General features: G+C 43.2%; 1 protein-coding gene across 2 annotated transcripts; it reads right to left on the bottom strand.

Moving 5' to 3' along the window:
* Nucleotides 1-11361: 11361 nt before the first annotated feature.
* On the bottom strand, nucleotides 11362-15517 carry LOC123134633 (uncharacterized). 2 transcript variants are annotated; one of them, XM_044553846.1, is made up of 8 exons: nucleotides 14820-15517; nucleotides 13731-13872; nucleotides 13444-13654; nucleotides 13210-13315; nucleotides 12492-12603; nucleotides 12177-12395; nucleotides 11950-12100; nucleotides 11362-11860 (listed from the first exon to the last, which is right to left on the bottom strand). In XM_044553846.1, exons 1-8 carry the CDS (start codon nucleotides 15435-15437, stop codon nucleotides 11827-11829), a joined length of 1593 nt encoding a protein of 530 aa, XP_044409781.1. In that variant the 5' UTR covers nucleotides 15438-15517; the 3' UTR covers nucleotides 11362-11826. The 2 variants fall into 2 exon arrangements, with proteins under 2 accessions (XP_044409781.1, XP_044409782.1); XM_044553847.1 differs by having other exon boundaries at nucleotides 13210-13285.
* Nucleotides 15518-16588: the final 1071 nt, after the last annotated feature.

Genomic DNA, 16588 nt, shown 5'->3' with positions numbered 1-16588 from the left:
GTCAGAAGTTCCTCGATGATGCCACGAGATGGGAGGCCGCGCCCCCCCTTACAGGGTGGTGGCGCCCTGTCTCGTGGGCCCCTCGAGCACCTCTCGACCGACTTCTTTCACCTATATAAGCCTACGTACCCTAAAACCATCAAAAATCAAGATAGATCGGGAGTTCCGCCGCCGCAAGCCTCTGTAGCCACCAAAAACCTCTCGGGAGTCCGTTCTGGCACCCTGCCGGAGGGGGAACCCATCACCGGTGGCCATCTTCATCATCCCGGCGCTCTCCATGACGAGGAGGGAGTAGTTCACCCTCGGGGCTGAGGGTATGTACCAGTAGCTATGTGTTTGATCTCTCTCTCTCTCTCTCTCTCGTGTTCTCTCTATGGCACGATCTTGATGTATCGCGAGCTTTGCTATTATAGTTGGATCTTATGAAGTTTCTCCCCCTCTACTCTCTTGTGATGAATTGAGTTTCCCTCTTGAAGTTATCTTATTGGATTGAGTCTTTGATTTGAGAACACTTGATGTATGTCTTGCTGTGTTTATCTATGGTGACAATGGGATATCATGTACCACTTGATGTATGTTTTGGTGACCAACTTGCGGGTTCCGGCCATGAACCTATGCATAGGGGTTGGCACACGTTCTTGACTCTCCGGTAGAAACTTTGGGGCACTCTTTGAAGTACTTTGTGTTGGTTGGATGAATCTGAGATTGTGTGATGCATATCGTATAATCATGCCCACGGATACTTGAGGTGACAATGGAGTATCTAGGTGACATTAGGGTTTTGGTTGATTTGTGTCTTAAGGTGTTATACTAGTGCGAACTCTTTTATAGATTGATCCGAAAGAATAACTTTGAGGTGGTTTCGTACCCTACCATAATCTCTATGTTTGTTCTCCTCTATTAGTGGCTTTGGAGTGACTCTTTGTTGCATGTTGAGGGATTGTTATATGATCTATGTATGTTATTATTGTTGAGAGAACTTGCACTAGTGAAAGTATGAACCCTGGCCTTGTTTCCTATCATTGCAATATCGTTTACGCTCACTTTTACCTTTATTTACCTTGTTGTTTTTATTATTTCAGATTACAAAAACCTTTATCTACTATCTATTTTGCACTTGTATCACCATCTCTTCGCCAAACTAGTGCACCTATACAATTTACCATTGTATTGGGTGTGTTGGGGACACAAGAGACTCTTTGTTATTTGGTTGCAGGGTTGTTTGAGAGAGACCATCTTCATCCTACGCCTCCCACGGATTGATAAACCTTAGGTCATCCACTTGAGGGAAATTTGCTACTGTCCTACAAACCTGTGCACTTGCAGGCCCAACAACGTCTACAAGAAGAAGGTTGTGTAGTAGACATCATAAAGCGACAACCATATGGATCCTACCAGTTGCCGATAACTTTGTTACAAAACATGATCATCTCATACAATAAAATTTAGCATCATGTCTTGACCATATCACATCACAACATGCCCTACAAAAACAAGTTAGACATCCTCTACTTTGTTGTTGCAAGTTTTACGCGGCTGCTACAGGCTGAGCAAGAACCGTTCTTACCTGCATCAAAACCACAACGATAGTTCGTCGAGTTAGTGTTGTTTTAACCTTCTCAAGGACCGGGCATAGCCACACTCGGTTCAACTAAAGTTGGAGAAACTGACACCCGCAAGCCACCTATGTGCTTTCGGTAGAACCAGTCTCGCGTAAGCGTATGCATAATGTCGGTCCGGGCTGCTTCATCCAACAATACCGCCGAACCAAAGTATGACATGCTGGTAAGCAGTATGACTTGTATCGCCCACAACTCACTTGTGTTCTACTCGTGCATATAACATCTACGCATAAAACCAGGCTCGGATGCCACTGTTGGGAACATAGTAATTTCAAAAAAAATCCCACGCACACGCAAGATCATGGTGATGCATAGCAACGAGAGGGGAGAGTGTTGTTCACGTACCCTCGTAGACCGAAAGCGGAAGCGTTAGCACAATGTGGTTGATGTAGTCGTACGTCTTCATGATCCGACCGATCAAGTACCGAACGTACGGCACCTCCGAGTTCAGCACACGTTCAGCTCGATGATGTCCCACGAACTCCGATCCAGCAGAACTTTACGGGAGAGTTCCGTCAGCACGACAGCGTGATGACGGTGTTGATGATGCTACCGATGCAGGGCTTCGCCTAAGCACCGCTATGATATTCCCGAGGTGGAATATGGTGGAGGGGGGCACCGTACACGGCTAAGAGATCAAGAGATCAATTGTTGTGTCTAAAGGTGCCCCCCTGCCCCCGTATATAAAGGATCAAGGGGGAGGAGGCGGCCGTCCAGGAGGAGGCGCGCCAGGGAGGAGTCCTACTCCCACCGGGAGTAGGACTCCCTCTTTTCCTAGTTGGAGTAGGAAGGGGGAAGGAAGGGAGAGAGGAGAGGAAGGAAAGGGGGGCGCCCCCCCTCCTTGTCCTATTCAGACTAGAGGGGGAGGGGGTGCGCGGCCTGCCCTGGCCGCCCCTCCTCTTCTCCACTAGGGCCCATTAGGCCCACTAAACCCCCCGGGGGGGTTCCGGTAACCCCCCGGTACTCCGGTATATGCCCAAAACCATCCGAAACCATTCTGGTGTCCGAACATAGTCATCCAATATATCTACCTTTACGTCTGGACCATTTAGATACTCCTCGTCATGTCCGTGATCATATTCGGGACTCCGAACTACCTTCGGTACATCAGAACACAAAAACTCATAATACCGATCGTCACCAAACTTTAAGCGTGCGGACCCTACGGGTTTGAGAACTATGTAGACATGACCGAGACACGTCTCCGGTCAATAACCAATAGCGAAACCTGGATGCTCATATTGGCTCCTACATATTCTACGAAGATCTTTATCAGTCAAACTGCATAACAACATACGTTGTTCCCTTTGTCATCGGTATGTTACTTGCCCGAGATTCGATCATCGGTATCTCAATACCTAGTTCAATCTCGTTACAAGCAAGTCTCTTTACTCGTTACGTAACGCATCATCCCAAAACTAACTCATTAGCTACATTTCTTGCAAGGCTTATAGTGATGTGCATTGCCGAGAGGGCCCAGAGATACCTCTCCGACAATCGGAGTGACAAATCCTAATCTCAAAATATGCCAACTCAACATGTACCTTCGGAGACACCTGTAAAGCTACTTTATAATCACCCAGTTACGTTGTGACGTTTGGTAGCACACAAAGTGTTCCTCCGATAAAAGGGAGTTGCATAATCTCATAGTCATAGGAACATGTATAAGTCATGACGAAAGCAATAGCAACATACTAAACGATCAAGTGCTAAGCTAACGGAATGGGTCAAGTCAATCACATCATTCTCTAATGATGTGATCCCGTTAATCAAATGACAACTCATGTCTATGGCTAGGAAACTTAACCATCTTTGATTCAACGAGCTAGTCAAGTAGAGGCATTACTAGTGACACTTTGTTTGTCTATGTATTCACACATGTACTAAGTTTCTGGTTAATACAATTCTAGCATGAATAATAAACATTTATCATGAAATAAGGAAATAAATAATAACTTTATTATTGCCTATAGGGCATATTTCCTTCAATGTAGAGGGATAAACTCAAGCAGTATGATATAAACCCCATTTTTTATCCTTGATGGCAACAATACAGTACGTGCCTCGCAACCCTTTCTATCACTGGGTGAGGACAGCGCAAGATTGAACCCAAAACTAAGCACCTCTCCCATTGCAAGAAAAACCAATCTAGTTAGCCAAACCAAACCGATAGTTCAAACATACAAAGAGAGTTCAGAGAAGATTGAAATTATATTCACAGATAAACTAATCATAAATCCACAATTCATCGGATCTTGACAAACACACCACAAAAAACATTGCATCGGATAGAACTCCAAGAACATCGAGGAGAACATTGTATTGAAGATCAAAGAGAGAGAAGAAGCCATCTAGCTACTAGCTATGGACCCGTAGGTCTGTGGTAAACTACTCACGTTTCATTAGAAGGGCAGCAAGGTTGATGTAGAGGCCCTCTGTGATCGAATCGTCCTCCGGCAGGGTGCCGAAAAAGGCCCCAAGATGGGATCTCACGGGAACAGAGGCTTGCAGCGACGGAAAAGTATTTTGGTGGACACTTCTGATGTTGGGGGAATATTCGGGAATTTATAGTGCAAAAATTAGGGTTGGGGGACTCCTGAGGGGTCCACAAGCCAGGCCCCCCCTCCTCCGAGGGCGCGCCCTAAGGGCTTGTGGGCTCCTCGTGAGTCTTCTGACCCCCTCCCCAAGTCTTCTGGGTGTCTTCTGGTCCAAGAAAAATCATCGCGAAAGTTTCATTCTGTTTGGACTCCATTTGATATTCCTTTTCTGTAAAACTCAAAAATAAGGAAAAAAATAGAAATTGACACTAGGCTCTAGGTTAATAAGTTAGTCCTGAAAATAATATAAAATAGCATATTAATGCTTATAAAACATCCAAAACAGGTAATATAATAGCATGGAACAATCAAAAATTATAGATACGTTGGAGACGTATCAATTAACAAAGCTCGTCATACATCAAGATCGTGCCAAATCAAGAACACGAGAGAGAGAGAGGAGAGATTAAACACATAGATACTGGTACAAACCCTCAGCCCCGAGGGTGGACTACTCCCTCCTCATCATGGTGGACGGTGGGATGATGAAGAAGGCCACCGGTGATGATTTCCCCCTTCGGCAGGGTGGCGGAATAGGGTCTAGATTGGTTTGTCGTGGCTATAGAGGCTTGAAGTGGCGGAACTTCTGATCTAGAGTTATTTTTGGGTGTTTCTGTATTTATAGGATTTTTTGGCGTCGGTCTCACACTAAGATGGGCCTCAGGGGGCGACGACCCACCAGGGCGCGCCTGGCGCGCCCTGGTGTCTTGTGGGCAGCAGGGGTTGCCCTCTGGTGGTTCTTTGCTCTATTATTTCTCTTTTCTTCCAAAAAATCGTCAAAAAGTTTCATCCAATTCCGAGAACTTCCATAAATTATAAACATGGCATGAATACTTCATAAATTATAGATACGTTGGAGACGTGTCGGCATCCCCAAGCTTAATTCCTGCTTGTCCTCGAGTAGGTAAATGATAAAAGAAATAATTTATGAAGTGTGAATGCTAGCATAGTGTGTAAGTTTGATCAATGATAATTTCAATCACTTTTCCTAGCATCACAGCAACTCTTTCTCATAAAAACTATCATGTTGGAGTAGCAACCAATTCACATGTTATGGTTCAAACAATGAATTCTCTTGAAACTTAACAACATAACATATGTTCTTAGTCACCAAACAATTGCAATTTAATGTATTCTCAACGAAGTCTAAGTAAGATCTCCACATACTCAATCATCATATAGTCTTCTATGATTGCTAGTACTCAAAACATATTTTTTAGAACAAATGGATCCATCGAACACAGAGAAAGGGGCATAATGTTTCGCCTCCCAACTCATTTATCATAGAGATAATTTTCAATAATAATAAATCATGATCAAATATATTTGACTGGCCATATGTGACTAGATCTTTCCCCACCACATGATGCTTGCCAACTAGAGAATAATTGAGGTTGAAATGAGAATGCATACTGTTGACTCTTGCATAAAAGTAAATACTGAAAAGTAAAAGATAGGTCCTTTGTAGAGGGAAGCAGAGGTTGTCATGCGCTTTAAAATTTTGGATTCCCAAGCTCTTAATGCAAAGGAACGTCACGTTATATTGCCCCTTATGATAGCAACCTTTATTATGCAGTCTGTCGCTTTTATTACTTTTCCATCACAAGTTTGTACAACACTTATTTTTCCTTACAATAAAAGATCAAACATATTTAGGAGCAATTTTTATTGCTTTATGCACCGATGATAACTTACTTGAAGGATCTTATTCAATCCATAGGCAGGTATGGTGGACACTCATGGAAAGAAACTGGGTTTAAGGGGTTTTGGATGCACAAGTAGTACGTATCTCTACTTAGTACAAATGTTTTGCTAGCAAAAGTTCCTAAGAAAACACCACATGTTGGAGGATCCATAACAATATAACTTCTTTGCAAATATACACAACCATAACTCATTACGTTGTCTTACTTATCCAGCCTCAACTAATTTGCTCAAGTTTGAAAATAATTAATGGGTATTCACAATCATAGAAGATTTCCAAGATAATATATTTGCAAGTGAAAGTTCTCTTCCTTATACTAATTATTCATGGTATGACCAATATTGTGATTGTCAAGCTTCAAATGATTTCACTTTCTAAACTCGATGTGAAGCTACTACTAGGTATGATACAAGCATATGAAGCACATATAATTTCAACTTTACGATATTCAATTCATTCAACAATTTACTCATAGGATATAAGTGAAGCACAAGAGTAAATGGCAAACTACTCCAAAAAGATATAAGTGAAGATCAAGCGAGTAGTAAGTAAAGGGGTAGTCATTTGAGGACTCTCTCTTATTTTAAAAACCTTTCAGATCTAAGTATTTTATTAAAAAAATCAAGCAAAACAAAATAAAACGACATTCTAGGAATAGCACACGTCATATGAAGAAGCAAAAAACTTAGGCTCAACCGATACTAACCGATAATCATTGAAGGTGGGATGCCTACCGGGGCATCCCAAGCTTAGATGCTTGAGAATTCTTGGAATATTATCTTGGCATGCCTTGGGCATCCCCAAGCTTGAGCTTTTGTGTCTCTCTAATTCCTTTTATATCACAATTCCCCTAAATCTTAAAACTTCATCCACACAAAAATCAATAAGAACTCGTGAGATAAGTTAGTATAAATCAATGCAATACCTTAGCATTCTCTACTATAGCAAATCACTAAAATTATAATTTAACATTGCATACTAAATGCCTCTGCATATTTAATACTCCTATCCTCAAAAAGAATCATTAAATAAGCAAACATATGCAAACAATGCAAACATAACAACAATCTATCTAAACAGGACAGTTTGTAAAGGATGCCAGAAGATTCATACTTCTATAACTCCAAAAATTCTGAAAACTTACCACACCGTAGAAAATTTGTTTTAGCTTATTGTGTAAAAATTTCAATATTTTATCACATTCTGACATTTTTTAACAATTCAGAAAATGATAGAAAACTTTCTGTTTTCAAAACATCAACATATAGACTCGCAAAATAAGCATAGTAAAGGTTATCCTTGATATTTTTATTGAACTAAAAGATACAAAACATAATTATAAATAACATAAAGAAAATCCTAATAAAATAAAATGGCGCTCCAAGCAAAACAAATATCATGCGACGAATGAAAATATAGCTCAAAGTGAGGTTACCGATAACGTTGGAGACGAAAGAGGGGATGCCTTTCGGGGCATCTCTAAGCTTAGTTGCTTGGATCTTCCTTGAATATAACCTTGGGGCTGCCTTGGGCATCCCCAAGCTTAGGGTCTTGTCACTCCTTATTCTCCTCATATCGATATATCTCACCCAATACTTGAAAACTTCAAACACACAAAACTTAACGGAACTTCGTGAGATAGGTTAGTATGATAAAGAGCAAACCATTCACTTTGGTACTGTCAAAGACAAGATTCATAATTATTCCCACACAATGCATACTATACCTTCTCATTTCCAAAATTTATATTGAGCAATATAAGCCATAGAAACTAGGAAACAAGCAAAGTACGCATTGAAAACATAATCTATCAAAAACAAAATAGTCTGTAATGAACTAAACAATGACCATACTTATGTTACTCCCAAAATATGAAAAAACAGGAAAACATAGAAAATTTGTATATAAATCATCTGTAAAAAATTCAGAATTTGTCACGATTTAGTGAATTTAAACAATTCTATTACTGGAAGCAAAAGTTTATGTTTTTGCACAGAATCAAGTTAACTATCATCCACACTATCCCAAAGGCTTTACATGGCACTTTATTGAAACAAAAACTATAAAATATGATTACTACAGTAGCTTAATCATGTGAACACACAAAAACAGTAGGTAAAATTGTTGGTTTCTCTCCCAACAAGCTCTTTTCTTTAATGCCTTTTTAGCTAGGCATGATGATTTCAATGATGCTCACATAAAAGATAAGAATTGAAACATAACAAGAGCATCATGAAGCATATGACTAGCACATTTAAGTCTAACCCACTTCCTATGCATAGGTATTTTGTGAACAAGTAATTTATGGAAGCAAGAATCAACTAGCATAGGAAGGCAAAACAAGCAAAACTTCAAGGTTTTCAACACATATAGAGGAAAGTTGATATTACTGAGATATGTAAAAGCATATGTTCCTTTCTTATAGTAATTTTCAGTAGCATCATGAATGAAGTCAACAATATAACTATCACATAAAGCATTCTTTTCATGATCCATATGCATAAAAAATCTATTACTCTCCAAAATAACTATCTTGTGATTGAAAATTAAAATCATGATGACAAGTTTCATGTTTATCATTATTCAATATAGCATACATGTCATCACCATAGTCATCATAGATAGCAACATTGTTGTCATAATCAATTGAAACCTCTTCCGAAATAGTGGATTCGTCACTAAATAAAGTCATGACCTCTCAAAATCCACTTTCATAATTATGAGAATAAGATTCAACACCCTCCAAAATAGTGTGATCATCATTACATAAATTTGACGCTCCTCCAAACCCACTTTCATCAATATAATCATCATAAATAGGAGGCATGCAATCATCATAGTAAATATTCTCATCAAAAGTAGGGGGACTAAAAATACCATCTTCATCAAATATAGCATCCCCAAGCTTATGTCTTTGCATATCATTAGCGTCATGGATATTCAAAGAATTCATACTAACAACATTGCAATCATGCTCATCATTCAAATATTTCATGCCAAACATTCGGCTTTAGTGTGATGTCTGTTTGGTATTAGGCCCGGACATTCGGCACACCTTCATCAAGGGGATAGGAGTAGCAACAGTGTTGCCAAGATGGTGGCTTCAGTCTTATTGATGTATCACCTTGTGTAGTCTTTGTGAATAATTAATAATATGGTTGCATGCATAGTCCAGATGCAGAGGCTGGGGGTACATCCTCCTTTTCTAAAAAAAGCTATGCTTCGGTCCAGTATTTTTGTTGGTCAAAGTGATAGCTCTGGAAGAAATATTGTCCTTGTTGCAATTGCCAGCTCCATAAGATGTAATAGCGACCGGTTTAGTATATTAAAGGTATAGCAAGAAGGTGATGATGGATGTGTTTAAAGGTGTAAAGTACTTAGGTCGCGGTGGTGTCTGGGCATCATGGGAGACAATGGTAATCAGGTTAGGGTCGTCGAGGGCGCAACCGCTGCGGTGGATGTTGGGGTCCGGGAAGGAGATATGGGGTCATGGACGAGGGTGTCAGTGAAGTGTCTCCGGTAGGATGGACGATGATGGTGTCGATGAAGCAGATCCCAGGTCATGGACGAGGGCGCCGGTGAAACGACTCCGGTAGGGTGGACAATGGTGTCGACGAAGCAGACCTGCGACCGTGGATGAGGACGTCGGTGAAGGGCTCTAGTATGGTGGAAGATGATGTTGATGAAGTAGATCTGCGGCCGTGGACGAGTACGTCATTGAAGCGGCTTCGATGGGGTAGACGATAGTGTCGACGAAGCGACTCTGGTGTGGTGTAGGAAGGCGCCTGTGTAGATGCGTTGCGGTGTACAAGAGCCTTAACGAAGTAGATCCAGCGTGGTGGACAAGACTGGGACTGAATGAGATGTTGTAGAGTGGTGGATGATTAGTCTAGGGTTTCAAAGGAGGGGTAGAAGCGGTCGGCGAAGCAGATCTAATGTGGTGGACGATGTCGGCACTGAATAGGCTCTGGTACGGTGGTGGATGAGCAGCCTAGTGTTTCGAGAGGGGGGGTAGAAGCGCTGATGAACTACGGACGATGTGATGTGAGGTTCTCTGGTGTTGTGGACAAGTCATTTTTGCAGGAAGGGAAAAAATGGGGATTATAAGGTGTCGTGGGATGGGGAGATCCAGAAGTTACCAAAGCGGCCCTGCTCTTTTATGTAATGTGCATCGTGTTGTTCTTCGCACACCGGGCTAGAAGGGTAATTTCACGTGCTACAATCTGGATCACGAAATATTTCGATGGAGGCCGGAGACTTTGCCGCCCGCGGGATATTTCATAAGAGCATCTACAGCCGGGCGCCTCAAATCATCTCTCATATGCCCGCAGATGCGTCCGGTCAGTGACCGGACAGGAGAGAGAAGGAAAAACGTGACCCAACCGGACCCCTCATATCTTTCCTAAATGTTCGGGCTGTCCGCGAACCCTCATATCCATCTCAAATATGGGGAGGATATGAGGGCTCGCGGACATGCCTGGGTGCGCCCAGTCAATCCGCCACATAGGATGTGGCCCCACCAGGACCACCTTTTTTTTCTTTATTCATTTTTTTCTTTCTCTCTTCATCTCCACCAATCACGTGCAAGTGACCGGACATATGAGGAAGAAAATAAGGATTGTGGCTGCGCGGATGGACAAATAAGGGCTCAAAACGGACACGCCGGTCACTGACCGAGCGCGTCCACGGACGTTTGAGGGGTCGAAGTAGAGGTGCGTGTCTGAAGATGCTCTAATTCAACTTATTTTGGATAGTGATGCAGCAAGAATGTGGTGATGGTCTGTGCGCGCGGAGCACATATCAGCGACAACGTAGGTTCCTAGTCGAGCCCAGAAAAAACGGTCATGAGTGAATTAATGCTTCATGTAAAGAAGAATACTTAATTATTAACTATTATTATTTATCTTAAAATAAAAGTACAAAGACAATTACATCGTCGTCGTCATGAAAAGAGTCTAACCGAAACTAAGTACGTACATCACCCTTTTCCACATGATGAAAAGGCCGGAGCAAAAACTAGGCACGCCCCTTCTTCAGTTCATACGGGGAACACGTAAACTCCGGACGTACCTAGATTGTAAGCTGGCGAGGTAATTATAGGCCAATACGCAGTAGATGGAGAGGTCATGATCTTGGACGATTCTGCTTACGAGGAAGCGCAACAACTCAATCACCACATAGAAAATAAGCGTCAAGACAGGTTCCTCCCAGCGTAGATAAAGGCCAACGCCCCGGCGCGCCGCTGCCTTGAGGTGCTCCATCAGCCGGCTCGTTCTTCGCCGCTCTCGGAAACATCTACTAGACGGGAAAGCAAGCGAAAGAAACAGCCGTCTCGATTGTGCTCTGCGAATCTGGAAGCCTTGCTAGCCCCCTCTGCCCTCTTTTTTTTTGCGAAGAAAAAAAAAAGAATGCTGTCAATGAGGAGGAAAACAAAATGTTGTATGTCCTTTTCGGTAGCTATACCAACAACATCAGGTTACTTGCTACTCCAATGGGGAGTAGTATTACAAATTCTCCAATGGGGAGTAGTATTACAAGTTCTCCAATGGGGAGAACTACCACAGTGTGCGTTAAAATGCTGACCAAGCGTTCCACGACCTGAAACTTCTATCATCCTTTGGTTAGTACTATATGGCAACCGCCATTCTATACAGTATACGGTCCCTTCATTAGTAATCCCTCTGTAAACTAATATAAGAGCATTTAGATCACTATTTTAGTGATCTAAACGCTCTTATATTAGTTTATGGAGGGAGTATTTGACAAACGACTTGCCTTCCTGCCCTAGACATCACCTGAAGGGCTCTCTCGAAACCAGCTATCTTACTCTTGCTGGCTGTCTCTTCTTGACTCTTCATATCATCTTTCCTCTCTGCATCTTCTATCGCCTTTTGCATCTTCACTACGGTTTCACTTCTCTGCTTCTCCAACTTGTTCTGCATTTAGTTCAGACACAACAAAAATGTGAAACTGCAGGTGCCATGCTATCAAATGCAAATATTCAATACAGTGAACTGAAGTATACCTCAGTTTTTGCCAGTTTATCCCAGGAAGCCGTCTTTCCATCCTTTGCACTGCAGCTGCACAATCCTCGACATCTGAATGGTCAAAAGCATGACCATCATCATGATTGCTTCCCTCATTAGCACTATTAGACTCGAAGTTCCAATCACGAGCTGAAACAATACAGAGTTGACTCAAATTCATGTTCTGCTGAAAAACTGACAGGTCTCAAGAGATTTAAGCCAATACCTGAGGATGCACGACATGACACGGTATCATCCTGCCAGTCCTTCTGATCCACTGCCTCATCTTCCTCTTCATTTACTTTAGGCAATCTCCATTCATTGACAGCATCAATTGCTCCCATGCACTTCCCATGGTAATTATGTGAGGAGCAAGCTCGGCGCATCAATCTAGCTGGCGTGGCCTTGTGGACGAATTTTGGAGGCCCTCGATTGGATTTGTCAACTGCATAATTCAAGTCAAGTAAATCAATTAAACATGACATGCAAGAAAAATGTCAGGCTGATTTATGAAAAGGGGTAGGCAGACAAAAGGCAGAACCTCTCATATCCAGCAGAGAAGGGTGCCTGGGAGTCTGTAGTCGGATGTTTCGTGGCATAGAGAAACACTTGACCAAGTCCTCTCTCGTTGGTAACCTCCCTTGATCTTGTTCCTGAGGTAGTTTGGCTTATTAGCACCTCTCATTTACTTATGAAAGATCAAATGAGCAGAAAGCATAACTAGGTGGATACAAAACAGGAAGCAACATGTAAAAACTGGAAGGATCCTAATCTGGTTGGTTGATCAAATAAATGCAACGATGGTATATGATTGAGACAAGATTACTTCAGTTTTTTGTTCAATCAAGATTCAGCAAGCAGAAATTTAGCAAGAAGCCTTTTCTGCTCGGTAGTTAACAGCAGTTAAGAATTTCCAATCGATTCCTGGAACAATTATCAATCAAGAATCCAGTTAAACTTTAATACAATGTTCAGAAATTGAGGACTTCATTCCTGGGAGCAATAAAAGAAACCGAACAGTTCCATCCAAGAAACTACGTCTGCTCCTAGACTTAACACAACAATCTCGATGTATCTAGCAGAGTTTACATCAACGGCAGGGAAAATCAAGAACCTAGGACCTTCGATTATCTACTTCTCAACCGAGAACCTGTCAGAAATAACACGCCAAATTCGATGTATCATAGCAGAGTTCAAGATCAACTGCAGGTGCAATGCTATCAAATGCAAATATTCAAATGCAGTGAACTGAAGCATACCTCAGTTTCTGTAAGCTCATCCCTGATCCCTGGCCGTGCAATCTTGTTTTTCTGCCATCGATCTTTCTGATTCAGCCTAGTTGATTGAAGTAATATCATAAGTGCTCTGCCCAGATAAGTTACAAAGAACTAGTATCTTAGATGAACAATTCTTGATTCTGAGCAACTGCCTAGTTAACTGCTAACAAATGCATGTTAAGAGGTAACGATAAAAGATGAGATAAGAGGGATTACTTGTATATGAGCTTTAGAATCTGTGAATCCTTCCAGGCAGGCAACTTGTCTAGGACAATACTTTCCTTCTGTTTAATCACAGGACCCAGGACCCGTCTCTCCGTCCTTTGCACTGCAGCTGCACAATCCTCAACCTCTGAATGGTCAAAAGCACGACCATCATGATTGCTTCCCTCATAGACACTATCAGACCCGAAGTTCCAATCACGAGCTGAAACAATACAGAATTGTTTCAAATCCATGTTCGGATGAAAAACTGTCAGGTCTCAAGAGATTTAAGCCCATACCTGAGGACACACTACATGACATAGTATTATCCTGACAGTCCTTCTGATTCACTGCCTCATCTTCCTCTTCACTTACTTTAGGTAATCTCCATTCATTGACAGCATCAGCGGGTCTCGTTGGTAAGCTCCCTTGCTCTTGTTCCTGAGGTAGTTTGGCTTATTAGCACCACCCAATTACTTATGAAAGATTAAATGAACATAAAGCATAGCTAGGAGGACAGAAAGCTGGAAGCAACAAGTAATAATTGGATGGAACCAGACACCAAATCATCCTAATCTGGTTGGTTGATCAAATAAATGTATGATTTAGATGAGATGACTTCAGTTTTCTGTTCAATCAAGATTCAGCAAGCAGAAATTTAGCAAGAAGCCTTTTCTTCTCGCTAGTTAACAACAATTAAGAATTTCCAATCGATTCCTGGAACAAATATCAACCAAGAATCCAGTTAAACTTTAATAGAATGTTCAGAAATGGAGGACTTCATTCCTGGGAGCAATAAAAGAAACCGAACAGCTCCATCCAAGAAACTACGTCTGGTCCAGACTTAACACAACAATGTCGATGTATCTCAGTATCTAGCAGAGTTTACATCAGTATCTAGCAGAGTTTACATCAGTATCTAGCAGAGCTAACATGTAATAATTGGATGGAACCAGACACCAAATCATCCTAATCTAGTTAGTTGATCAAATAAATGCAACAATGATATGATTCAGACGAGATTACACCAGTTTTTTTGTCCAACTCAAGATTCAACAAGCAGAAATTTAGCAGCAAGCCTTTACTGCTCGGTAGTTAATAACAATTAGGGATTCAACGAGCAGAAATTTAACACAGCGAAGCCTTCGTTCCTGGGAGCAATACAAGAAACCGAACACATCTGCTCCAGAAAATCAAGAACCTAGGACCTTCGAATATCTACTTCTCAACCGAGAACCTGTCAGGAATAACACGCCAAATTCGATGTATCATGGCAGAGTTCAACAACTGCACGGAAAATTAAGAACCTAGGACCTTCGATTACCTACTTCTCAACCAAGAACCTGTCACGAATAACGCGAAAGAGCACCAAGAACACGGAAACAGACCTCCGGTGACGCGACGACGGGGCAGCATACGGGCGACGGGGTCGCCGGGCGGTGCGCGATGAGGGGGCCGGCGTTCCAGGGGGCGCAGGAGGACGACGGGCGGCGGCCGTAGGGGCCGCCGCGCCCGCCACTTGCTGCCGCGGCGAGCAGCACCTGCGCGCTCCTCCCCGCGGACGCCTCGGGCTCGTTCTCCTCCGCGTCCGCGGCTGCGCTGTCGGAGCGGGCGCGGGAGGAAGCCGAAGAGACTCGGGGGGCGGAGGTTTGCTCGCGCACGCAGGGGAGCAGGAGCGGGAGGAGATTGTCGGTGCGGCGCGTGTTGATGCCGCCGCAGGAGGAGGCGGTGGCCATCATCAGCAGAACATCGAGCCCGTTGCCCTGGACCCGCTGGTGGGCGTCCAGGGCCTGTAGCGGAGGCGCGCGCTGGAGTGTGTCGCGCGCGCCGCCGCTTCCGCCGCCTATCGGCGAGGCAGCGCCAGCAGCATGTCGCCTGCTGCGGCGAGGACGAGCATCAGGAAAACCTCGGCGAAGAGGAGGTCCGGAGGAGGGAACAGGATGAGGAGAGGGTGGGAACTCATGAAACCAAGAAGTGCGAGGAGGAGCACGAGGCAGGTGCGCCATTGTGGCATTTCGCCAAGCGGGAAGGAATCGCGCCAACGAAGGAAGGGGAAATTTTCGGGGTGGAGGGGGCTTCGGGTGAGGGGCACCGGGAACTTTTGTGGTAGCCGGCCGGGTACGGGGGGTTCTATTTAACGGGAGCCCCTATGTGGTGCTCTTTGCCACAAATTGCTATCGTTTCGCACGAACAGAGCCTGATGGGCCGGCCCATTGCCGGATGCTCTATCATCCACTCACTCGAAGCGAACGACCGTTGGTGTCTGCTCCCGCAGCGCGCCATATTAAAAGATGGGTAGGCGACGCCCGCCCAGCATCAGATCGTCCACGCATCGATGGCCTAGATAGACACGGACTAGCTTATTGTTGCCACCTTCCCCTTACCACACACGCGCACGAAAAACGTTCAGCTCGTGGTCGCCGCCGTCGTAGCGCTACACCTTTTTCCAGCCGCTGATGGATGCCGGTGACAGAATCTAGCTTCTAGGTGTGTCGCCGTCTCGCCCCCCCCCCCCAACCGCGCTTCCAAAACAACAACGCCAACAGATGAGATATCGGTGTCAATGGTGCGGGAAGCAGAGGAAAAAATGGGAGCGGTGAGGCTAGAGAGGATAAGGTCGCGGGGGAGAGGACGGTTGCGTGGACACCCCCCCCTCCCCGGACACCGTCGCCACATGGCGCTCGTGGATAGGGATAGTGGTGGCATGGGCCGGAATGCAGCATTGTGTGCCAAGGAGACCGACGCAATTCCTAGCCAGTCGCCTGGTAGGAATCATTTAAGCTAATAGCAACATCAGATCTTGATAACAAACACCAAACAATTTTTGGAAAAAGTGAATATTTCTTAGAATGCTATCTTTTTTTCAAATAGAAAACTTTTTTTGAAAATATGAAAAAAAAAATAAACTGGGAGGTGTTGTAGGAAACTTTTTTTTTGAAATTGTTTACATTTATTTTAAAAACACAAAATCTTGATATTTACTTAATGCAAACATTTTTTGGAATCCTAGAAATTTCAAAACAAATTGGAAGATTTTTCAAAATTTGGACTAAGAACAATAGTTGAATGTTCTGAATATTTTTTGAAACGCAAAAAACAATTTTTGAAAATTTCAACAAATTATGTAATTCTCAATATTTTTTGAAAATTTCTACTT

This window comes from Triticum aestivum, chromosome 6B (genome assembly GCF_018294505.1).
Source record: "Triticum aestivum cultivar Chinese Spring chromosome 6B, IWGSC CS RefSeq v2.1, whole genome shotgun sequence".
NCBI lineage: Eukaryota > Viridiplantae > Streptophyta > Magnoliopsida > Poales > Poaceae > Triticum > Triticum aestivum.
This window is presented reverse-complemented; position numbering and strand designations above follow the sequence as displayed.

Bases quoted from the DNA above. Each gene is read 5' to 3' on its own strand.
- LOC123134633 (XM_044553846.1), bottom strand. From the start codon at position 15,437: ATGGCGCACCTGCCTCGTGCTCCTCCTCGCACTTCTTGGTTTCATGAG. The intron at 13,316-13,443 runs GTAATCCCTCTT...TTATCTGGGCAG, and splicing joins ATTCTAAAGCTCATATACAA to AGCACTTATGATATTACTTC. The intron at 12,604-13,209 runs GTATGCTTCAGT...AAACTACCTCAG, and splicing joins ATGAGCTTACAGAAACTGAG to GAACAAGATCAAGGGAGGTT.